The sequence below is a fragment of the Crotalus tigris genome, unplaced genomic scaffold (assembly GCF_016545835.1).
Source record: "Crotalus tigris isolate CLP2741 ecotype Arizona unplaced genomic scaffold, ASM1654583v1 scf7180000017644.4837335, whole genome shotgun sequence".
NCBI classification, from domain to species: domain Eukaryota; kingdom Metazoa; phylum Chordata; class Lepidosauria; order Squamata; family Viperidae; genus Crotalus; species Crotalus tigris.
The window spans coordinates 2,462,473-2,488,303 of NW_024096536.1; the positions used below are offsets into that span (position 1 = coordinate 2,462,473).

General features: G+C 35.8%; 1 protein-coding gene across 2 annotated transcripts; it reads right to left on the reverse strand.

Moving 5' to 3' along the window:
- Positions 1-4,225: 4,225 nt before the first annotated feature.
- RANGAP1 (Ran GTPase activating protein 1) lies at positions 4,226-25,831 on the reverse strand. 2 transcript variants are annotated; one of them, XM_039335558.1, is made up of 16 exons: positions 25,692-25,831; positions 23,297-23,451; positions 22,821-22,948; positions 22,279-22,338; positions 21,205-21,384; positions 20,625-20,759; positions 19,138-19,296; positions 17,754-17,867; positions 16,674-16,773; positions 15,176-15,260; positions 14,171-14,360; positions 12,925-13,047; positions 12,210-12,312; positions 11,650-11,738; positions 8,736-8,857; positions 4,226-6,689 (listed from the first exon to the last, which is right to left on the reverse strand). In XM_039335558.1, exons 2-16 carry the CDS (start codon positions 23,406-23,408, stop codon positions 6,620-6,622), a joined length of 1,770 nt encoding a protein of 589 aa, XP_039191492.1. In that variant the 5' UTR covers positions 23,409-23,451; positions 25,692-25,831; the 3' UTR covers positions 4,226-6,619. The 2 variants fall into 2 exon arrangements, with proteins under 2 accessions (XP_039191492.1, XP_039191493.1); XM_039335559.1 differs by lacking the exon at positions 25,692-25,831 and adding an exon at positions 25,301-25,651.

The following is a 25,831-nucleotide window of genomic DNA, read 5'->3' on the forward strand; positions in this document are numbered from 1 at the left end:
GAATTTTCTATGGCACCACTTCTGGTGTGGTGTTGGTTTATAATGCTCGCCTGCACACCATTAGACGCACCCAAGAACTTTTGAAGCAGTTCCGTTGGGATGTTTTTGATCACCCCCCCATAGCCCAAATTTGGCACCGACAAATACTACTAAGGAATTTCAAACCTTGTAATACGTTATGTCAAGTGCCTCAATTTGAATGGCAATTATGTCGAAAAGTAATGTAATGTTGTAGTTTTCTAATGTGTATAATAGAAGTTCCGTATTTGCAAGTGTCTGTCATAGATAACCAAATGGAGGTTTATTTCCGAATTGCCCTCGTACAATCTTTCTTGCCACAGTTAAGTGAATCACTGTTGTTAAGTTAGTAACACAGTTGTTAAGTGAATCTGACTTCCCCATTACTACTTGTCAGAAGTAACAAAAGGTAGCATATAATTCACATTTTGTAATCCAAATTACACCAAGTAGTTTGGTGCTTTCCTGACTTTTTCTCATTCTTTTTGAAGAAAAATTCAATAACAATAATATGCATTTTCTAACACTAATTAGTGATTGGGTAAATTTGACAAATCCTGAGATACTCCATCTAGAGGGATGGGATTTACTTTTTGGGTGGCATGCCTATTTAATATTTAATAAAAAAATGGATTGGGTCTTTAAAGCACATATTTTAAGAATTTCTCTACTTAGGACTTGGAGAAAATATTATAAAAGTGATTTTAAAGTACCATTATGGGCTATACCTTGGCATGCGATAGAAGGAATAAAAAGAGGTGCTAAAATGGATATGGTGTCTTATAGACAGTTACTTAGATGGGATGGACAAAACTGGCAGTTTAAATCACGGGAAGAGTTAGCACAAGAAAATATTATTTATTCTTGGTTCCAATATAGGCAACTAGTAGATAGATGGAAGGTGGATTGTAAAGTGGGTTTTCTTAGAGAAGATGAAAATTTTATCAAGCAAGTAAAGGATCAAAGACAAACCCACATTAAGAGGATTTATGGGGTTTTAGTTGAATTGGATTCAGAAACGGAACTAATTAAAGATTGTATGATCAGATGGGCGCAGAACTTTGGTGAGCCAGTTCCATTGGATACCTGGGAAACCATCTGGGTGAGAAATGTCAAATTTACACAAGCACAGAACTTAAGGGAGAATTTTTATAAAATGTTTTATAGATGGCACCTTGATCCACAAAAAATGTCTCTTATGTACCCTGACTTACAACCTAAATGTTGGAGATGTGGTTGTATGGATGCTACTTATTATCATATTTGGTGGTCGTGCAGAGAGATAAAAGCATTTTGGATCAAGATATGGTGGAATATCCAGAGAATTTTTAGAAGGAGGGTAAAATTTACTCCGCAATTATTTTTGTTGCGTATAGTTACTGATTGTGATACAAAGGAGGTTATATTGATGTTAAATTTGATTACAGCCGCAAGGCTGTTAGTAGGGCAATATTGGAAGAAGGAATCTTTGCCTACCTTGCAAGAGTGGTTTCTTAAAGTGTCTTATTTGGCGGAAATGGCAAAGATTTCGGCTTTTTTAAAGGAACAAACGCAAGAGAAATTTCTTGCTGTTTGGGATAAGTGGATAAAATTTATACAATTTAAATTGGATATAAAAAAATATCATATAGCCTTTTCATAATCTTTATTTTTATATATATACATATATATCTTAATGTTATATTTTTCTTTTTTTATAAACATAATTTTTTAATTGTTTTTTAATTAAGCCTATATTCTGCTCTGGGAAGCTCAGGGGGGGGAAAAGGGGGGGTCTTTGGGTGGGGGCTGGGGTAGGGGGGTTTTGTTGTGTAATGTTTAGTTTTTTCTTTGTATATGTTGTTTTTTGTTTTTGTATTGTTTTGTTTTTTTGTAAAACTTATAAAACTTTTTAATAAAAAATAATAATAATATGCATTTAAGCCTACCTTTTATACTTTGACAGTAACACATTTACCAAATAGAACCTGTATACTGTTTGTTGAAAATTATTTGTATAGCAATTTTATCACAAATTACAGTTAAAAAGATAAAAATACAAACTAAAAAAAGTACAGAAAAGAAAAAATAAAAAGTGCAGAAAAGAAAAAGTAGAAAATAGAAAAGAAAAATAATACAGTAAAGAAATATATAAAGAAATGACTTCCCTCTTCATCACAAGTATAAACAATTTTATATCTTATCACCTTTTCTTAAAATACAAAAAAGATCCTCCCATATCCCAAGCCTTATCCCTAAACAAATCCTTAAAGCTTGCCATTCAGTCCTGATTAGCAAAAGTTCATTGATTACCAGAGATAAATATTTATTCTAATCTTGATCAAATAAAACTAACTTTATATTTTTAATTTTAGTCCCTTCAAATAATGTCCTAGTACTTTCTTTTTATCTTTTGTTTGTCTCTTTTCACAAAATTCTTCAGAGCTTTGACATTTTTTAAATAAAACTGATAGGAAATTATCCAGATTACACTTTTGGTTTGTTTGGTTTTTATATTCTTTTGCAATTATTAAAACATCAGCCAGTTTTATGTCCAGGGTAGCATCTTTTTTGTATTATTCTTGTAGTCAGTCATTTTTAAATCCAATTTCAGATCAATCTCTGTCTTGTCAGGTAAAATTTGTTCTTCTTTCATAACTTCTTTTAAACAGTCTATCGAGATAAACACTCTTAAAATTAACATCTTGGTCTATTGTTCAAAAATATCCTTCAATATGTCCAATGTTAAAAATATTTTGTTCCATTCAGTGCTAGTAAGTCAAATATAACTGTTCACCTTTATATAATCTTTACTTCCTTCTGGTTCACTCTAGTATCCAATCTTCAAAGTCTCATCCTATCGTGTTTTTAGAATTAGAATACTTTATTTGGTCAAGTGTGATTAGACATACAAGGAATTTGTCTCCAATACAGAAACTCTCAGTGTACACGCAAAGCAAGAATAATATTTTTTAAAGAGAATTCAATTTCCCATAGATTTTATAATCCTGAAATTTTATTTCAAATCCACATACATGTTTAGTCTGTTTGTAACTCCAGAATTGAAGTTCTAGTCATTCTTTTGCTGTTTGTTCCAAAATATTTTTCCCTTAAGCTTGTATCTAAAACTTGGTTTGTTAAGGATTGAAAAAAATTCATTCAGGCTCTAAAGTTTATTAATCCAAAGATTCCAAATAGTTTAAAAGCAATTAAAAAGCATTTTCCAAAAACAATTAGAAAAAAAAAGTATGCAAACCTAGTGCAATTTCCCCCCCCCCCACTTTTGAAGGCACCAACTAGTTTCAGCAATATGGCTATTCCCTTGTCTCCCAGCACGCTAATCCACCAGAAACTACTGTCTTGTCTCCTTGTGAGGAGCAACTCCCTGGGGCACTTGCAGGCAATCTCAAGTTCTTTCCTTGTCTGGAGGACAATTACAAAGAGATGATTTACTTGCCAGGTGTTTATTCTGCCACAGTGGTCAACTCTGCTTTTAGCAGAGCCATCTTCAGTTCACTATTTTTCCCCTCAAAGTCCTTTTTAACAGTGGTCCCCAACCTTTCCAGTTTTGTGGACTGGCAGCAGTGACAGCGGTAGAGGATGGATGGTTCCGCATGAGTGGTGTGCATGTGCACGCAGCTCCATTTGCACAAGCAGTGGGTGCGCACACACGCCACTTGCACAAATGGAGTTTGCGCCCACACGCTCGTCTGCCACTCAAGCAAGTGGAGCTGCATACATGTGCACAGTCGCCTACCCATTGTATGGCCCGGTTCCAAATGGGCCGTGGCTTGGAGGTTGGGGACTTTAGTGGGGTGGTTAGTGCTACTACCTTGACATTTATTTTAAAATTCTCTATGGACAACCCTGGCCATTTTTTCTGTCCATAGAAGATGGTTTTAACTAATCCAATTCCAATCGTCATTACTATGATGAAGTATTTAATTATCAAAATATTATTCAGCCCAAGTGGATCACATAGACAGCCTGTAGAAGCTTAACTAAGAAGTTGACATTTCATCTTCTAAGCCAATAGTTTGAAGATAATGTTTATCCCATATTGTTCCTCCTAGATTTCCATCCATATCAACTATATTGATTTCTGATATTTCAGACAGCAAATAGCTAATCCGTAAACTAACTGATAATTTACGCTCAATTACTTCACAGCTATTGGTGAATTACTCAGCAATGTATAACCATAAGGAAACACTGACATAAGACCTTCTCAATCCTATCCATTTATTGAAGATTTACTTGAACAAAGCTACATTATTACTTATGGAACAAAACAGAACTATTTATCTGTTAATTTGTTTTTGCACAATCGTAGCTTAAAGTATATCTAAATTACTTATATATTGATCAACAAATGACACAGACATTTTAATAAATTAGACAAGCAGAAAAGATAGCATAGCATTTATCTCTTCAGTTGCCATTTTAGTTACCTAAACTAAAGCCTTGAAGGCAGATTGCCTGCAGCTAATTAGTAATGGTATAGTTACTTGTTTGAATACTGTAAATTGGTATTTTAATTTTTTCAAAAGTATTGCAGCTTAGGCTTTTACAATTTGAAACTAAATTTCAGCTTATGCAAGACCAAACTCCTATGATTTTGCTGGAAATCCAAAATTTGACTTTTTTATTTCTTTAAATGAAAGGGAGCCTTGAGCAACTGTAACTTCAGCTTTAGAAAAAGTATATAAACAGACTTTGTGAAAAAGCAATTGCACTTACTTTGCTTTTCCAGTTATGCTAGAGAAGCTCAAATTTTCCTACCATTCAACACTCCTACCATTGCAATAAAAGCAGATATACAACAATAAAGGTACCACTGACCAGGATGTTCATTGTTCTGTTTAACGTGCTTATCCAACTTATCTTTTGGAACAGTTTTGCAACTATTTTTAGAAATGGGATAAATATTTATTACATAGAATGGGCAGAGTCCACCTGATTTCAGATTGCCATTTTGGAAACATGCATGCTCTGCTCCAATGGACTTTTATCTTTTTCAAGAATTGTTTTATTCATGAACTGTTTTTTTTTTTTTTTTAGGATGAGAAGAGGGAAAGAAGCTGTCATATTACTTGAATAGAGTAAAGTTTATCGACTGTATCAATCAGCCAGTAGTTTAATGTTTCTATCAAAAGCTAAACTTATTTTAGATAGATTGGTAACAATAGAAAAATGCCATTGCTTTTTTATTTTCAATCTATTAGTCTAGCCTAAACCTCTGGAATTATCCTGGTAAACTCCCATTTAAGTACTCAGAATCTCACTTAGCTTTTTCAAGGTTGACTATAGTTGACTAGCTATTGCCATCTAGGTGGGAAACAAAATTTGAACACCAGCTGGAAAACAACCATTTCCTCAAAACACGAGAAATTACAAATGGAGAGAAAAAAATAGAGCTTTTGGAAAAGTTAGCATTTGCAGTATATACATTAGGGAACACCATTTATAGAAGTACAGTCCCTTACTTCCAAAGACTCTTGTTCAGATAACCTAATCAGAATAGGACAATGTGCAAATCTCAAGAAATGACTGGTAGCTGACTAATTTTGTTGTTTTCTTGGACATTTGCTTAGAGATTTGTCTTCTTTTAATTTTAATAAGCAAATAAACACCCATTAACCAAGGACAGTTTGCAACATGATCTTCTCTGGTCAGGCTTTAAAGCAGCTCATAAAAGAGAAGAACACAAATGGGAAAATATTATGATTTTGAAATATAAAAATGAAAATTAAATGGAGGATAACAGGAACTTATTAGACTTACAGGTATTAACTAGCACAGCAGAAAAGTAGACCTTTTGATAAAGGTCTCTCTTCTTCATCTTCACCATTTTTTTCCCATTTCCAAAGGACCAGGAAGAAAAAGAGAGGGAAATAAAACTCAAGAACAGTCAAAATTGATTACATTTATTCTGAACTACTATTTTAATTAGGCAGATTTATATTTGTAAGGCAATTTTCACTAACAGTCATTTGCAGGCCACCAGTAATCTTATTAGTGGAAATGAGTAATGGTGAAGGATTATTGAGCTTATTAGCTCAATGAGTAGTGGTGAAGGATTCCATATGAAATATCCTTGGTCAAAAAAAATATACTACATTGCCACAGAATAGCCTGAAACTAAGAGCAAGAAATAATAAACATGTCTTGTGATGGCCTGCATCTGGAAGAAAACCACCTCCCCACTAGGCTCATAGCATAATGCACTTGCAAGGAAGCTTCAGACCTTTGCTGTTACCTCCGAAGAGTAGTCCAACAAATGTATTTGGAGATGTTCTAAACCTCAAGAACAATGAACGAGAAACAGAAGTCCTGGATTAAAAAAAGTAACCAAGACAAAACTAACTGAGAAAAACAAAACAAAACAAGAAAGGGGGAAAAGATTCCTGGGAGGGCAGAGTTCATTTTGGAAACAGACAGTTTAAAAACAACAAACAGAAACATTAAAAAACACATGGCAAAGTTCCTCCAAGTTTATAACAGAAACACAGCCAGACATCCTATGCCTCAGTGACCAAGTAGGCACATTTCCCCCTTAGGGTTCATCTCAACATGTTCTCCTGGTAGTCTTTGGGTGAGAGAGTGTACCACGGCCTCTGTGTTACAACTGGTGAAGTGTCTGTAATAGCAAGTGTCGAGCAAAAGAGCAGGAATCCAAAGCACGGTTAGGCCTGTGGAGATAAATGATGGAAATGATGAGGGAATAAACTTTTTCTTCAAAATTTCTTAAACTGCATTAAGTCAACAGATACTTAAAAGACGGAGTACAAACTGCCATTCTAACCAAGAAGAATTCTGAAACTTTTCACAGACATAAAATATTAAATATTTTAAAAAATAAATATTGAAGATTTATGTAACATCACAGGAAACTGTGTGCTTATTTTCTACTTTATGTGTGAGAAGACTGCTGTGGCCAGGAAAAATTTTGAGAGTTTAAAATTTTGATATGAATCACAATATCAAATTTGTGCAGCAAAGGTAAGAGCTTATAACAAAAGAAATTTTTTCCAAAGAAAGCAACTCTCTCCATGACTTCATCAACCTACACTCATTAACACAAAGCCATGGATAAGCAAGACAATACATCGTGTAAGTTATTAGAAAAAAGTAGTAAGCTATTTAGCCTTCCACAACTTTTTGTGTGGGATTTCAGCATCAGCCTCCATTATGAAATCCATTTGTATTTCATGTAGCATGTATTATATAAGCAGAGAGTAATAATACCATTTGATTAATTTTACCCTAGAAATAATCTACATTAATACAGATTATTAAGGAAAACAAAATTTTCAATGTTTTTCCTGCATCAGCCAAGAAACTCTCTGTAGTATTTCACTAGAAGATTTTTGACTTTCTCTAACTTCTTTTGGATTGAAAAGAAAATCTAGGATTATGGAATTCAGCACATAGTGGAAAAAAGAAATACAGGTAGCCCTTAACTTACAACCATTTGTTTATGACTGTTTGAAGTTTCAGTGGCACTGAAAAAAGTGACTTATGACTGTTTTCCACACTTAAGAGTGTTGCAACATCCCCATGGTCATGTGATTAAAATTCAGTTGCTTGGCAACTAGCATGTATTTATGATGGTTGCAATGTACTTGGATCATGTGATCACCTTTTGCAACTTTCTGACAAGCAAAGTTAATGGAGAAGCCAGATTCACTTAACAATTGTCTTACTAACTTCTTACAACACTGATTCACTAAACAATAGTGGCAAGAAAAGCTGTAAAATGGGGCAAAAATCACTTAAGACAAGACATTTTGGGCTCAATTGTGATCTTAAGTTGAGGACTACCTCTTAATGTAAAAAAAATGCCATATTATATCCAGATTCATTCATTCATTCATTCATTCATTCATTCATTCATTCATTTTAGTTAAGGCCAAAGATTGATATGATCTTAAGAGAAACCAGAGTATTAAATTGCCCAATGACTGTAATAAAGATTTGATTTGATTAGTATCTTAAGTATAGAAGTGTGTTAATTTTAATTAAACAGAACAGTTACTGCAGTAGAGTACCCCAAAATTTAACAAAGTTAAATTTCTATTTCTGTATTAAAGGATCTTCCCAATATCAAGCAATATTTACTTCTAAAACCCAAAACTGTTTTTATTTATATAGTTTCTATACTGCTTAATTCTGAAGGCTCCAATAAATATACTAATAAAAATAATATAGTGATAAACATTAATAGCACAGTAAATCAATAGCAGCATCTTAAAAAACAGCACTAAATATGACAATCACTACTCATAAATGTTCCTCTAGGAAGGTCATGTTTTACAAATCTCTGGAAGGCCATGGAAGACAGTCTCACTGTGGAGAGCAAGTTATTCCACAGGAGGGGAGGCCCCACACAGTAAACAGCCTTCCCACATCACCTTTTCATAGGTGGGGCCCCTTAGCAGGCTTTTGTATTTGCTTGGGTTCAGCAGGCAGACTCTAAATAGGAAAAGTGTTCTTGTAGATAGCTCCCAAGTCTGATCCCAAGTCACAGCATTTAACAAGTAATAACATTTAGACAAACATTGGGAGCATGTGCAGCTCCCATAAAAGCACAATTCGTTGACAGTGTCAATAGTGTCCAGTACCTTTGCTCAACAATCAGTTCAGGAACACTAATTCCTGTGAACTTGTAGGAAAAAATAATTAGATTCCCCCCCTCCATGTATTGCTAATTGTTCCACTGAGATCACAATACTCACTTTGTGACAAAGGCCAAGAGAATTGGGACAAGGGACTTAGGAAAATAATCCTGCTGGACCACATGGTTCAGTGTCATTAGAGGGCCATAAAGACTCGGAACAGCCCTGATTTTCTCTTCACTCTGAAAGGCAAAAGAAAAAAGGAAAATGAAAGGTAAGTTACTATAGCTAGAGAAGCCAGCAACATTTACTCAGTATTATTTATTTATTTATTTATTTATGAGACTTATATACCGCTTTAAGTGCAAGCACTCTCTAAGCGGTGTACACCAGTAAGCAATGTATGTATATATTTACATTGCCCCCAACAATCTGGGTCCTCATTTTACCTACCTCGGAAGGATGGAAGGCTGAGTCAAATTCAGAACTGAACTGAGATAGCCCCATATTCCTTTTATTTTTTTGGCTCCCAAAAGAGTATGGTGTGATGTCATCATATTGATTCCATTTTCATAAAGATTAATGCATAGAAGACAGAGTTTCGCATTGAATTATTGCTTGAACATACCAAGACTTGATCTTTGCCTTTCCAAATATAAATACAGGTATACCTCGACATACAACTATTTATTTAATGACTGTTCAAAGTTATAAGGGCACTGAAAAAAAGTGACTTATAACCAATTTTTACAGTTATGAGTGTTGACTCATCCCCACAGTCACACGATCAAACTCCTGGTACTTTTCAACTGGCATGTATTTACAATGGTTGCAATACCAAGGGGTCCTGGGATTGTCATCTGCAACCTTTGTAAGGAGCTTCTGAGAAGCAAAGTCAATGGGGGAAGTCAGATTCACTTAATGAGTGATTTATTTAACAACCATAGTGATTTGCTTAGCAACCATGGCAAAATGGTCATAAAATGGGACATGACTCACTTAACAACTGCCTTGGCTAACAATAGAAAGTTTGAGCTTAATTGTGGTCATAAGTCAAGGACTACTTGTATTTGCATGCATTTGTATATAGCCCTTCTGCTATATTAAGAACAGAAAGAACTACATTGGCTTTAGAATATCTTGATGTGATAGATGATTAAAAGACCCTGGGAATAGAGAGAATATATAACATGACTGTTATAGGAAGAAACAAGACCATTAATAATTTACCTTAATTACTCTGGGCATAAGTTGAGCTGAACAATTATTCTGACAACTTTTCAATATTTTTACATGTTCCTAGCGATAAAAACCTTTCCAGAAATCCATGTGGTTCCATTTCCTATGTTCGCTGTCCATCGAATTAACTATTCTCCATTAGCAATGTATACCTAGCATAATTAATGTAGAGTTACTTTCATATAAATCTTTTCTATAATGGCCCTGTTTTCTCCTTTAACAGTTATTGGTCACCATGATACAAAACAGGTGTTGAGACTCTAGAAAGAGTGCACAGGAGCAACAAAGATGATTAGGGGACTGGATTAAACCATACAATGCATAGTTGTGGGAACTGGGAATGTCTAGTCTAAAGAAGAGAAGGGGTAAGGGTTACATGATAGCAATCTTCCAATTTTGAGGGCCAGTCACAGAGAAGAGGGCATCGACCTATTCTCCAAAGTACCTGAGGGCAGGACAAGAAGTAATGGATGGAAACTTAACAAAGAGAGATCTAACCTAGAATTAAGGAGAAATTTCCTGTCACTGAGAACAAACAGTGTAACTGTTTGCCTCCAGAAGTTATGGGTGCTCTATCATTGGAGGTTTTCAAGAAGAGATTGGACAGCCATTTATCTGGAATGGTATAGGGCACAGGTCGGCAACCTGCGGCTCCGGAGCCGCATGCGGCTCTTTGAGCCTTCCCCTGTGGCTCCCAGCCTCCTCTGCCTTTGCAGAGAGAGACAGAGAGAGGCAATTGCACTTCCCTGCTTCTCTCTCTCTCTCTCTGTGTGTGTGTGTGTCTGTGTGTGTGTGTGTGTGTGTGTGTGTGTGTGTGTGTGTGTGTATGTGTATATATGTGTAAAAGAGAGTGCACTCACAGTGTTCTCCGAGGAGCTGAAAAGCTTTCTGGGCGGAGCTCCTCCCTTTGCTGCGTCTCTGCAGGAAGCAGGAAGGGCAGGAGAGAGCTAGCTAGCCCAGCTAGGCTGACTCAGGAATTCTGGGAGTTGAAGTCCATGAGTCATAAAAGAGACGAGGTTGCCTACCCCTGAGATTGTTGGAGAACAACTTGAAGCTTGCCAGGTGAGCAGCAGATGGGGGGGGGAGAAAGAGAGAGAGAGAAAGAGAGAGAGGGGGGGGGGAGAGAGAGAGGAAAGAGAGAGAAAGAAAGAGAGTGGGGGAAGAGGAGTGGCAGACCAAGGGCAGAGAGGGAGGGAGGGAGAGAGACAGAGAGAGAGAGACCCTTTTGACATCTAAAATGAAGATAACACTGCATATATCCTTTTTTTACCTGTGTGTGTATGTAATTTTATTCTCTTAAAGCATTCTCTCGGTGATCATTGTTTTAATAGTATGGATATTCCCAAGAGTCATATTTTTACTTTTATTTTTAATGTGTGTGTGTGTGTGTGTGTGTATACACACACACACATACACAAACACTCTCTCTCTCTCTCTCTCTCTCACACACACACACACACACACCTATAATAAAGATAAAAAAGGATATATGCAGTGTTATCTTCATTTTAGATATCAAAAGGGTTTTGCGGCTCCCAGTGTTTTGTTTTTGGTGGGAAACGGGTTCAAGTGGCTCTTTGAGTGTTTTGGGTTGCCTACCCCTGGTATAGGGTCTCCTGCTTTGAGCAGGAGATTGGACTAGACTTCCAAGATCCCTTTCAACTCTATCATTCTGTAATCTATTACATGCTCCATCATATCTGATATGAGATCTTCACCTACTGTGCTTTTTGGAATATAAAATATACAATCAAACCTCATAGTTGTCAAAAATCTCCCGTCTCTGTCCACTTACCTTTAGCAATCCCATGTGAATCAATACACTTGTTATGAAAGCATCAGAATTGAAGTTGGCTGATGAAAAAGCTTCTCTCATCAAGGCATCTAAAAAAGAGCCAATTGTATTAGAAACATGGAGACCTCAATCCTCAGGGAAATATTATTTGATTTTGGTCCACTGCCTATGTCCTGTAGTTTAAGGAAAGACAACACATTTACCATCACAGTCCTAGCTAACAATTCCAAATATTTAAAAATAAACTCAAAGGAAAAAATAACTAGCTGCAACAACTCCATGAATTGCTATAGTGAAAGGCAGCATATTTTTATAGAAATAAGCAAGACTAATTTTAAATTGACCTGTTTTGTAAAATAGTGCAAAAACAGAAACATTCAAAAATCTAGTGTCTGATGCAACTCCATATGTTTGATCTCCTGAGCTAGAGGAGGCTACGGCTGAAATTGTCGAAAAAAGAGATTAAGAATCTGATGGCCACTTTATCTCATAGGCTTTTACATTCACGTATATCTGCTTATATCATTGTACTGATTACAGCCTTTAAAAAAAGGACATACCTGTTGTTTCAGTCACTGCTGTTTTTACTACTGTCTCATCTTTGAAGACAGAAGAGATCTTAAGGAAAACAGTAACAACTTTTTCTGTGTCAGATGTGTCTGTCTAGAAGAAATATAATATCAAAATTAAACTTGGTGCCATAGTTTGTCATTAGAAAGAACAGGTGGCCCATGCTATTACTTATGGACTCTCAACCTCATAAAAACTGAAGTAGCAGAGACATTTGGAGATTTTTCTAGTGCTATTTGTTTGCATATCAAATCCTTACAAATATCAATTTCCAACAAAAGTTTTGTAACAGATCTAGGCAATTATTATGATTGCAGCACTTTGATTTGATTCTAAAGCAGTGTTTAAGTAGGCAGAGATCTAAATAGAACACTGGCATGTACTTCCATAAAACAGTTGTATTGTTTTCCAAAATCCCAGGGCATGCCTTGATGACCTTTCTGGAATGAGATCTAAAGTGCTAAATAGCCCTGCCAACTGTTATTTTTCCAAGTAAATAACAAATTTTAACTGATTTTGATAGCTTGCAAATCTGCTATGTGATATTGGGCTTAATACACATTAGAATTCTAATATTTGGTAAGTTTCCAAGTAAAGCAATGTGTAAAGTAGGGGAGATACACCAGTCAACAGGAACAGAACTACTGAGCTACTAGCCATGGTGCACAGAAAAGTGTGTTTTGTAAAATATTAGCAATGGTTTACCTGCTGAGTTATCAAAGTCGAACACTTGGGGCCAAGTCGCAACAATTTCTCTGGAGATGGGAAAGCTAGAAAGGTGCCAACATCAACAGGAGGAAGAGAAGGAGAAGATAGTGGTGTAGAATCCTGGAAGAAATCCTGAAAATTAATCTTTTGCCAGGAAATACAGAAAAAGGAGACGTTGTATAGCAGATGAGAAATGAGGGAAAGGATAGTACAGTAAAGTGGATTCATTTTGGCAGAAGTAGCATAGTTTATTAGGGATAAATATCCTTTAAGATCTTGTTGTCATCACCCCAAGATGACAGAGTTCTACTCTTGTGCTCTGATTTTATACTGACATTGTCATCTCTTTTATTTGTTCTTTCCTGCTAGCATAATATATTAGATGAAAAATATAATCTTTCTCATTCACTCATAGGACAAGTTTTACTTAACAATAACTTTGTACAGCAAAGGATATGAAAAGCTGCCTCTTTTATCTGCTTTATTACAGAAAGTTTGTTCAGCTAATCACTTTCCTTTAGATTTTTATATAATTATCCTTTCTTTTCTTTTCCTGCTTTTATTCTGTTGAATTGTCAGTTGCTACTTTTTCTCTTCTTGTCCCTCTCTAAATTCTGTTTGCTTTTTTGACTCTGCTCCTAAAACAGTAATAGTTTATTTGTATTACTTAAAATATGGAGGGTTTTAAACAAAAGAGACAGCTTGGCTTGGATATGAACTTAGGAATACGCTCCAGGAACAACATCTGCAAGAATCTAATATATATGACTGTATTTACTTGGAAAACTTAGATGTACGTCATATTAATTTTACATACTTATAAAATACTATCGCCAAATGTTTTAATGGGAAAAACATGAAATGTAATCAAGAAAATACATTATTTGTAAAAAAAAATTTGGCTATATTATTTTGGAAACATAATAATTCAGAAGTGTACATTTTATTATGTTAAGGGGAAAAGCAGCAAAGCAAAATTACATAGGAGTAGGTGTATGCATTTATTTTCATTAGACAGGCACACATTATTCCTTAAGGATAATTATTTGGAAAAAGTCGGCAACTATAAAACTGATAAATTTGTCCAGCAATGTATTACTTTAGTATGTTAATAATTTTATACAAGCAAAAACCACAACAATGAATAAATAGCTACAACAGCTTTCCAACTGATACCACCAGGCATATCAAGTGCAGCAGTTGCTCTTCTTATTTAAAAGAAGAAAGCTGTGCTTATACCTACATGTTCCTTTAAGATTTTTTTAGGTGTAAGGGGTTCTTGTTCTCCCTGCCCCCTCTCCTGCACCTGAAGAGGCTCTTCTTCCTCCTCCTCCTCCTCCTCCTCCTCTTCTTCTTCCTCCTCCTCTTCCTCCTCCTCCTCTTCCTCTTCTTCTTCCTCTTCCTCCTCTTCTCCATTTTCTCCATCATCATCACTAAACGAATACAAGAATATAATTATATATACTTTTGGGAGACATATACAGGTATTTATTTCTAGTCAGCTTGCATTTATCATTATAAAATTGTACAGATACACAAATAAAGAAATTGGATATCCAAAACACAGTAACTAAAATATATTGTCCACAAAGTAACTTCCGTATTTATAAGAAGAAATTATATTAAATCTAACCCAACTCCTCCTAGTGTGGGTAATAGTAATACTAAAGTCTGAGCTGCAAAAATCTAGCTGATCGCTAATTGAAAGCAATGAATTTGAATTCTGCATTTCTTTGTTGCCACCTAGTCCTCCAGATTTTTGCAACACAAAATCTAGTAGCCCTAATGACAATAATTCATAGAAATAAATGAAAGAATCCAAGAAAATAAATGCAACTTGTCAAATGTCAAGTCTTTGAAAAAGAGATAAGATTCTGATTGGTCCAACAAGAATTTGGGGGGGGGGGAGATGGAAAACAATAGTTTACTATTTTTTTTTAAATCTTCCCAAACTCAAATTTTCTTACTGCAAATTGAAAAGCATTCTGGCAGCAGTTGGAGCAAAATTGTTTCCAACAGCCCTGGAGTGAAGACTGGAAAGAAGTCAGAAAGAACAATTCCACTTCTGCCAAAGCCACAGTACAAATTAACCTTAAACAATATTACACAACAGCTGCATGGTGCACTTTCACTTTTATTATTGAGGTTTGCTGAAAGGCTCTTAAATGAGCCTTGCAGCCATGAATATCTATCATATTAAATAAATCATTGAAATAGCCAATCATTGGAGGCTCTGTTTGTATCTTACCTCAGGGAGCCTAGGACATCTGCCATATTGAAACTTTCAAGAATCTCCTGGAGCTGTTCACAGCCTTCTCCTCCAAAATAATTGCCTATGACAAGGGTAAAAGCATATACCAGTGATGGTGAACCTTTTAGAGACCGAGTGCCCAAACTGCAACCCAAAACTCACTTATGCATCGTCGGGTGCCGGGTGGTTGTGGCCCATTGGGTGGGCGTGGCTGCGGTGGTAACGGCAGACTGGGTAGGACTAAAAAATTCAATCAATCAGTTCCAACTTTGCAAGATCTTTTTTCCCCCGCGAGAAGTTGAAATTGACTGATTGATTGTACCTTTTTTTTTTTTTTTGCACACAGTAGCAGAGGCCTAAAGCGAAAAGGTTTCATAAAACCCAGCTGAAGGCCTAGGACTGGGGCGACAGCGCGCATGCTCAGAGAAAGGGCTCTGAGTGCAGCCTCTGGCACCCGTGCCATAAGTTCGCCACCACTGGCATATGTAAACAGAACTAATTTTTTAAAGGATAATTTAAAAAGCTCTGTTTCCCTGTGGAGAAGTTGATAAAATCACAAGCTTTAGTATCGTATCTGAATCAAAAATACTATATTGCAATTAAAGTTGATCACTGTAGTCCTTGAAATCAATTAACTCAGATAGGATGGGCAATCTATCGTCTTGAGATTGCATGTCACATCTTTTTGTATCTCCAGAGTCCATGCTGCCAAGATGAAATGTTATGGTTTCCTACCAATATTCAGATTAAAAACAAAATGTGTGAAAGGTTTCTGGTATATTTAATACACCTACAAAAGTTTTTAAAACTCAAGGCTCCTGACGCTTAACATTCATAGGAATCTATTCATTGTGATTTTTGGCTACAGAAAAATAATTTATTTTGGGCCATGCTAGTGTTTGTACAAACACTATAAAACATAGTTATCAAGTTAAAACTGTTGCCTATCCAGCCTCTGAGAAAGTCAGTAAATCTACCTAGGAATAAGATTTGCATAATCTTAAGAATTACAGTGAATCCTGTAATCCAGTAGTTCTCAACCTTTCTAATGCCGTGACCCCATAATACAGTTCCCCATGTTGTGGTGACCCCCAAGTGGGTGTGACCACCAATAAGAGGGAGTAGGGCAGCTAGGGAAAAGGGAAAAAAATGGCGGACAGCATGGTTTGGCGACCCCCGTGAGATGGTCATTCGACCCCAAATGGGGTCCCGACCCACAGGTTGAGAACCACTGCTGTAATCCATAATTACTCAGGATTGCAGATTTGGGAAAATTAGAAGACCAGGCATCCAGTGGCAATTGGTAAAAGGAAGATACGGAACAGATCATGAACTGAAAATCTGTGGAAAGCTAATTGAAAGAGAATGAACTAGAGAAAGAGAAAGGAATTTAGATTAATGTATATATTGGCTTAACCTATCCAGTCATCAGTTTGGTTGCAGATTTTCTCTACTAAAACAGCATTATCAACCATAGCACAATCACATATAGTACCATTGAGATCTAACTTCTCCAACAGTGACTTGTCCTCAGTAGCCTCAGCAATTATAAGTGCAGCATCTAACTTGATCTCACAGAAGGATAAGTTGAGTTCCTACAAAGCAGAAAGCAAAGTTTCATAAGAATACTTGGGTTAGGAAGAATGCAAGAAATATTTTTAAGTGGGCTCATGGCATTTATAATTCACATCATCCAGAGTCTAAAAAACAATTCAGAAACAATGAGGGCAGTGACAAGATGCCTAGATTACAAATAATCATGTCTGAAGATTGCAGTTAATGCTTAATTGACTGTTTGGATTATTTCATTTTTGATTCACTGCTTTTTAAGTTCATGGGTGAATAAACTATGTCCTCAGATGATGTGTGACATATAAACTGTGGCTACAGGAAACCCCATTCTTTTCACTAGCTATCAGGAAATGTATTTTTTTTCCTGCTGTTCTTCATGACAGAAAATGTAGTTAGCCCCAATCCTTATTGTGAGCTGCTGAGGCTTTGATATATGCATACAAATATGCTGCCCTAGCTTGGCAAATTATTCAATTTTAGGATTTAAAAAGTTACCCATCCATATTTTAGAATAACATCTTGGCCTTTATTCCAATTTAATATAAATAGAAATAAAATTTACATTTATCTTGAACCAAATGTATACCATTCTCTAACTTCATCATGTAGCTTGACAAAACTGAAATGTTCATAACTTCTTGGTGTTTTTAACTTGACTTCCAGCTCATGGCTGTATCTTTAGCTGCAAGATGGATTGTAACATAATTTTAGGATTTTGGACCAGTGTTCGCCAAATAGTTTTATAAAATACAAAAATGCGTGTATTTCATATTTATATGATCCCTAATACCAAAACTTTTACTTAGCTCTAGTCAAACAAATCTTGGAAATTAATTGGCTCCACTGAGATGGGCCTGGGCTACAGCTTCAGAGAGGGATTACTCTTTATTCTTCTTCACTGCCTGCTGAGCACAACTAAAGATCACCGATAAACATATTTAGTTTGTCTTGTAGCATACATAGCAATGCACAAAAAAAAAAAGGATTCAAGTATGGCAAATACCTTTAGTTTATGAAGACCTTCACTGACAGCTTCAGCAATGGCAACAGCACCTTTTGAACGCACCAGACAATCCCCAAAGTTGATTGTTTCCACTTGGCGGAGTTTCTTTAAGGTCTGAATAAAAGAAAGAAAACAACGCAGACTTAACCCTGACAGAAGTGCTTCCTTTTAAAAATATAAGAGAGTTGTACTGAATGAGACCTGTTGCATTCAGCATTTCAGAGGAGTTCATAAACAATTCCTGAGTGCAAGTGCTTATTCATCTGGGTTCTGCATTAAGAAATTTAGAGGTGCACTGCTACTATAGATTAAATGGTACTCTTACTCTTCATGAATTTCTCTAATCCCATTTTGAATTCTTCCCAGGGATGGTCAATTTTGTATTTTATATTAGCAAAGTCAACAGGGTTTCCGAACCCCTCCCCCACACTTAATATCTCACATACATTAACATTTAAGTAACCCTAATGTACAGTGGCAAAAATCCAAATGGTTGTTTTCTGTTCTCTAACCCAGTGGTTCTTAACCTTTTTGAACAAATTGCCCCCTTGAGCCAATGAGGAAGTTGTCATCGCCCCCCTCCCCCAACATAACCTCTCAATCACAACATAGGAAATAATTCTTCAATTTATGCAAACACTTGTTTTGTTTTCTTTAAAATTGTCATCAGGACATTCGATGCAAATAATTTATTTCCAGTCTTTTTCCCATATCTCAACTGTGTGAAAAATTTTGGTGCCACCCGTCACTTTATTCCCCAACTTTGTGATACATGTATTTCATTATTATCTTATTTATTCAAGAGACTTAAATGTAATGACCACTGAAAACAAAATTCAATTGCAAAAAAGTGAAATGCTGGAAAAGAAAAACAGTAATATTTAATGATTGAATTACAAGTGAAATTTAAGACGCAAAAAGAAATATAAAAAGGGTAGAGGCTGCTGCGCAACGCCCATGAAGATAAGCAATGCGTATTCACATATGTACGGCATTCTGTACTGAAGCTAGCTGGAGGAACATTTGAAAACACAATTCAATCCACTAATAGCGAGCAATCTGATGTTTTTGTACGACAGATATACAGCGATTCACTGTATGGAAAACTCAAAAGTGTCCCCAAAACCTCTTGCTCCATCGCCTCCATATCGCCCTCTTTTTGTTCCTTCGCCCCCACGTTGCCCCTTTTTGTTCCACGGCCCCCCTGAAAAATGAAATCGCCCCCTGGGGGGCAATATCACCCAGGTTAAGAACCACTGCTCTAACCAATTATTAATCCATTTTACTTTACAACTGCTGTTCTAGATTTGAATCCAAATCACTATTAATGTAGAAATCAGTATTAATATAAAAAGTATGACAAAAATCATTGAAAAGTGCTTACTTCTGCCATAGCCACAGCTCCCTTCTCAGTGAAAGTATTATCATTCAAATTAATCACTCTCAGCAGGGGATTGACAGCAAAGGCCTCAGCTAAGGCTGTAATTCCTGGATGAGTGATTCCATTCTGTGGCATATGAACTTCTTCCAAAGTCCCAATCACCTGAGGATCAAGATAGCACAGAAGGCCATTGTTCAAACAGAGGTAAAATATTTTTTTCCTAATAACCTATGTATATCTATACTCTTTTAAAATTCTTCATACACAATAAAGCAAATATCACTTATTGTAATCTAAAATAGCAGAATGTAGAAGCTATTTCAAACCCTAGAGTTTGCTTCTAGAGACTCACCAATTGGAGTGCAATGCATATTATTTTCAAAAACATTAAGTACAACACTCAGCTTCTTTTTCTCATGTACCTTGTATAACGTTACTTATACCAAAAATGATAGGCAGATATCTTTGTATACTCAGCCCTACTTTTTAAATACACTAAGATTTATCAGTTGAGGACCCTATTTATCAAAAGTGATAAAAAACAGTTTCAAGGACCTTTTTGTTGTAAAACTCAGTTTGCCAATCTACCTCAGAAACCCATGTGCCCATAAAATAAGAATCTAAAACTATCTAAAGACCATATGTCCCAACAAAAACTATTAAGTATTAAGACAACATTTCCTAGGCTCACCTTTATCTTTCTATTACATATCCCCTACAATTGCTTGGATTCAAGTACTAGTAATCCTTAGGTTACAATGACAATTGGAGTCAGAATTTCTGTCCCTAAGCAATGAGGTTGTAAAGTGTGACATCATGTGATCATATTGCTTAACTACAGCAATTTGAGCAATTCCAGTTGCCATCACAACCTGAGGATTATGTAGGTCATTTAATGAGGGTCTCACATGATCACAGCTTCGAATTTCCTATCATCTTCCCATTGACTTTTCTTATGAGAAGCTGGCAGGAAATGTAAAAATTGCAATCATGTGACTATGGAGATGTTGAAATGGCCATAACTTTGAGGATTGAGCATAAGCACCTTTTGCTAAATGCCGTTATATCTTTGAATAGATACTGAACAAATGGTTGGAACCCAAGGACAATTTGTGAGTTGAAATATGATACAGAACAATAGGTTTCTATTCAAATAGGGCAGCTGGGCCAAACTTGTTGCACTACAATGATTAACCTATACTGCAGTGATGGCACTTTTTTATTGATATTATGATGCAATTTGTTGAATCCTCCAAATACATTCAGGAAGTGGCTGTTTCTCCAGAGAAATTGACCACTACTACAAAAGTAGCACCAACAGCCACCAGCTAGTAAGAATATAATGTACAACATATCAGAATATGTTCTGGAATATGGAATATAAAAAGAATATTAATGTTTTTAGAACACATCTGACCAAGGCTTTCCCTTCCTATTTGCCAATTACACATAACGTTTTAATCCGATAAGACTCTAATTCTTATACTCACTGCAAATGCCTCAGCAAGAGCAGTTGCACCATCATTTTCCAGACGGTTTCTGCCAGCCATAAATACTTTCAGAGCCAATGGCTTGCTTCGAGCAGTTGATTTCCTGTGACATTCTTTCAGAGCTCCTGCTAAGATCTTAAGAAAAAGCAGTGTTTACATTGCTAAGGTGTCAATTCACCATGACTAGAGGAGACAAATTATTTAAACTGCAGTTTTATATACATGATATGGACACTCTGTTAGTAACATTGTGTATTAGTAACATTCCCAATTGTAACGTAACAAAAAGAGTAATTTTGGTCATGAAATTAGCATGAATGCATGTACTTAACTCAGATTTCTCTGTGGGATACAGGGTGATAGATTCTTTATCTCTTAACAAGGTAGAACTTCCCTCTAGAACATTCTTTGGCCGGCTAAGAATAAGCCAGTATACTTTTCATTAGAGTAAATGACGCTGAGTTCCCTATCAATTTGGGAGGCTTTGTAAGACAACAATCTATAGCAACACATCGTGTATGCAGAAACAAATTGCAAGGGAAGCTGGAAGTCAAACATTCTATAGAAAATGCCTTTTTACCTTTCCACCACCAATGCCCATGCCACAGTTGTTTAACTTGAGTTCCTGCAGAGTAAAACAGGTAGGACTCTTCAGCAATGCCTCAAATCCACGGACTCCATCTGGTCCAAAGGCATTATCACTCAGATCCAGCTCTACAAGTTGGCAGCCAGCAGAAATGAGGGCTTCTCCAAGAGAAATCTAACAAATAATAAAAGGTAGGATAAAATCCCTTCGTTTATAGAAGAAAATTATTTTGTTCAAAGCTGATACTATTTTTTTCCTTCGTGATATATCATTTCAAGTTATGAAAAGTAGAACATACCTTTAAACTTCGTACAGTATCCCTAAACTTTTCACATAAGAGTATACCTAAACTCATATATAATATGTGATAAAAAGAAAAAAAAATTGATAGGAAATTATCTTAGGTATCTTTATATAGAAATAAGATTCAAATGACCTTTCCTCTGAGTAATTATGCATAAAAATAGGCTGTATTTGTGAACAGATTTCACTTATCAGCAGTTGAGCTGAAGGCTGTTTCTTATTCACAAAATTAAAAAAAATATGGGATAACAAATCACATCTTACTATGTGAACTCATCCTCTCTTTCACATATACATCCATGACAATCAAAATTTAAATTCAGTTTAAATTTATATTCATTTCTTTCCTTAACCTTCTTAAAGAAAGAAGGCAATTCATTCAGACTATAACAATATTTCTTCTTAAAAGTATGATCTATGACACTACTTTGAACTGAATTAGACTGTTATAACATGACCTACTCCGGTTAGCAGCAACGTCAGCCAATGATCTTTGCCTTTCTACTGAGAAATGTCTTAACTGGAAATAACAATAAATAACTGAACCTGAGACTTCTTCACAAATTCTTATATGTACTATATTACTGATTTGTCATTAGTCTCCAAAGATTCTTTTGGTTGGTCCTTGCTTCCATCTAAACCTCTGTAAAAAAAAAATCAGCATACTACTGTCATTTTGATCACCAATCTCAGATGATACTCCCATACTGTACCATTAGAAAAATCTGATGTTAATAATAGTTAATAGTTACATATTTCACCTACCAAAGCAGGGGGAATCTCAGATCTCAGTCTCCCGGTGAACATATCACTCCAATGACACCTCTATAACAACATATATAATACAAACATGGTAAAAATCATAGAAGATACATAATACACTGTTTATTTCTCTATGACATCCTTGGTGAACAGTATGCATAACTGCAAAAATGATTATATGTGAAAACTAGGAAGCTGGCATAATAACCAAGTGCATGCATTTATTTATGCTATTTGCTCAAACATGGAATACCAGCTCACTTTATTTTAACAAGAGTCGAAGTAGTCACAATTTCAGAGGATTGAATACCAACCCTCCAAAACACAATATTTCTCCAACATAGAGTGGCAGGTATGAGAGAGAGATATGACAGAATATGCAAGGTTGACAGTCAATGTTATTAACAACGTGAAAAATAATTAAGATCCTATAAAATGTTTCTTGTGCTCGTCAGCCAAAATATTCTTCAAACACATCAAAGTCATAACAAATTTAAGGATACAATTCCATTATTATACAAAATAATCAGGCATCAAAATCTCACCTTGAGCTGAGATTTGTTCTCCAGAGCCTTGGCAATGACTTTTGCTGCTTCAACCCCCACAGTATTTCCTTCCAAACGCAGGGCTTCTAGCCCATCAAACTCCTCAATCTCTTTGATCACCTCTTCAGCTGCAGAGATAGGCAGAATATTTCTGAACTCTAACCCAAACTGCATCTATCCTTCATTATAATTTCACCTCAAGTTCTATTGCCAGTCCACCAATAATGCTTTCCTTTTTATTTAAAATTTTGCACTTTTTACTAAGATGGCTTAAAGCAAAATAACAAATTCCTGGTTGCTGGTTCACATGTTATTCATATAATTATCCCCGTCAGATCTATAATCATTCTCTAGAAGTCATTTAGGATTCAGTCTATATGGGGGTATTAAAATATATGCTTTTATTTTATATAAATGAGCTCTGCAAAAAATTATATATCAATGAAGCAGTCATAATCAACAGCATATCCTCTTACCATCTTCTGCAGTATTGAGTTTCAAACTTTTGCCTTTAAAGCTCAGCTGACCTCCACCCACTTGGGTTTTAGCAAGTGATTCTGCAAGCTTAGTTATATCTTCTGATGCCATTGTTTGAGTGTGCCAACTGTTGCCAATATAGATGGGATAGATTCTGGAAAAGAAGATGAACCACAGATGAACCTCCAAAGAAAATGAATAAATAGCATTGACAGAGCCTACATTACAACCATTCATTTAGTGACTGTTTGAAATTACAATGGCACTGAAAAAAGTGACTTATGAGCATTTTTCACACTTATGACCATGGTTACATGATCAAAATTCAGATGCTTGGTAACTAACTCATATTTATGATGGTTGTAGTGTCCCGGGGTCATGTGACCTTTTGTGACCTTTTGAAAACACAATCAATTGGGAAGCCAGATTCACTTAACAACAATGTTAATAACTTAACTGCAGTGATTCACTTAATAACTGTGGTAAGAAAGTTGTAATATGGGACAAAACTCACTTAACAAATATCTCACTTAGCAACAGAAAATTTGGGTTCAATTTTGATAGTAAGTCAAGGATTACCTGTATTTAATAACACTGCCTTATTATTTGCCACTACATAAATATAAAAGTAGAGTGGCTGAAATAGTAATGAAAAACCAATAGACATTGCAATACTTTTGATATTTATATATTAGATTTTATCCCTTTATTACTTTATAAGTAACTCAACACAGCAAACATACCTAATACTCCTTTCTCTTCTTATTTTCCCCACAACTAAGTAGTTATACTAAGGACATTAATTTTCTTGTTACTTTGCAAAAAAATAGAAGTTGAACTGAGTAGAAGCAAAAAAAAAATTATACTGGATTTATCCAGAAAACTTACCAGGATTTTTCAGCATCATAAGCAGTGAACCTACAGACTGCTATCATTTGTGATCTATAAGTTGATTGTTAAGAAGTATTGTACTAGCAGGAACCAATAGTTCCAAGGTGGAACAATTTTAAAACATTGACTAATTTCAAGTCTTATAGTTAGAAAGTAAGAAATTGTTTGTTAAAATAAATTTGTAGATAGGTAGTCATCTCCAGCAATCTGAACCAAAAAATTCTTATAGATTCAAAGTGTTTAGTAGCCATTATTATTTCCTGCAAATTATTTTGGAGAAAAAATAATTTTCATTTTTATATTCAACAATATAATACAACAATAAAAGAAGGGAAAAGTTCCAGATTTCTAAATTAGAAATTAAGCAAATTATTTTGCTTTTTAAATGATGTTTAGCATGAGCACAATAAATCTGAATCTGAATGTAAAAACATTCCCCTTTTTCAGTTTATATGGAAGTTCAGTTTTCAGCACTGTCCTTGTTTATTTCTGAAAGATCATTTTATTATTTTATTGTTTTTCCAGTGGATTGATACATTGTCTTACAGATGTATGCACACATTTTCGCACTAATATTCTAATATGAATCTGGCTTCCCCATTGACTTTGCTTATGGGAAGGTCGCAAAAGGTGATCACATGACCTTGGGACACAGCAACAGTCATAAATATGAACCAGTTGCCAAGCATTTGAAATTTTATCACATCATAGGAATGTTGCAAAGGTCTTAACTGTGAAAAACGATCATAAGGCACTTTTTCATTGCTATTGTAACTGAACAGTCACTAAATGACTACCTGTATTAATCTGTCTCTTAGAAAGCCTCCCTTTTTTGATGTTTTGCCATCAGCTTCTCTTCACTTCTGGAACAAAATATTTTTTTAGCGGTCAGCTGAAGAATATCAACTTTTTCATCAACCGAAAAGTGCTAGATAAATCTTTTTTACTTTCTATCCTTATTATATGATAGAACTCCTTTTCATACTGGTACACGTTACAATTTTACTTATTAATCTCAAATCAGCTAAACTTTTGTTCTTCACTCTTCTACCGTATAAGCAAAATTCAACCAAGTAAATAAAATAGCGATGAAAATAGAGATGAAAACGCACTCATCCCCGAAGTCCTCATTCCGAAACGCCAGTCCCTACGTGCGCTCCTAATTTACATAACCCAGCCTAATCTCCCTGGCCAGGCTGGCCTCACTCGTAAAGAGCAACGCGGGCATGACGTCATACAGGGGAGAGAACAAGCAGGTTTTGGCAGGAAGACCTATCTGTACGAAGGAGGTTTGCCCGGCGTCAGGTCCAATTGCCCGAGAACGTTCTTCGTTGGCAACCCCATCATCAGTGACACGTGTACACGTGCACATACCCCTACACGTGCAGCCCAGGAAGCAAGACAGAAGCGCCTCCTTCCTCCCATACAATACGGCTGCTTCCGTGCCTCGGCAGGCGTAGTCAGAACCGCTGAGGAGGAGGAGCGAACTCGCTCTCAACTTACCAACAACCCTCGAATAAGTCAAGCTAATCAACTGTCCGCCCTTCTGCGTGCGAGCAGCCGCGTCCACCTGCCTGGAGCGTCGGATCTCGCTGTCACGTTGAAGCAGATACGGCCACCGCAGCCACCCAAGATGATGGCGT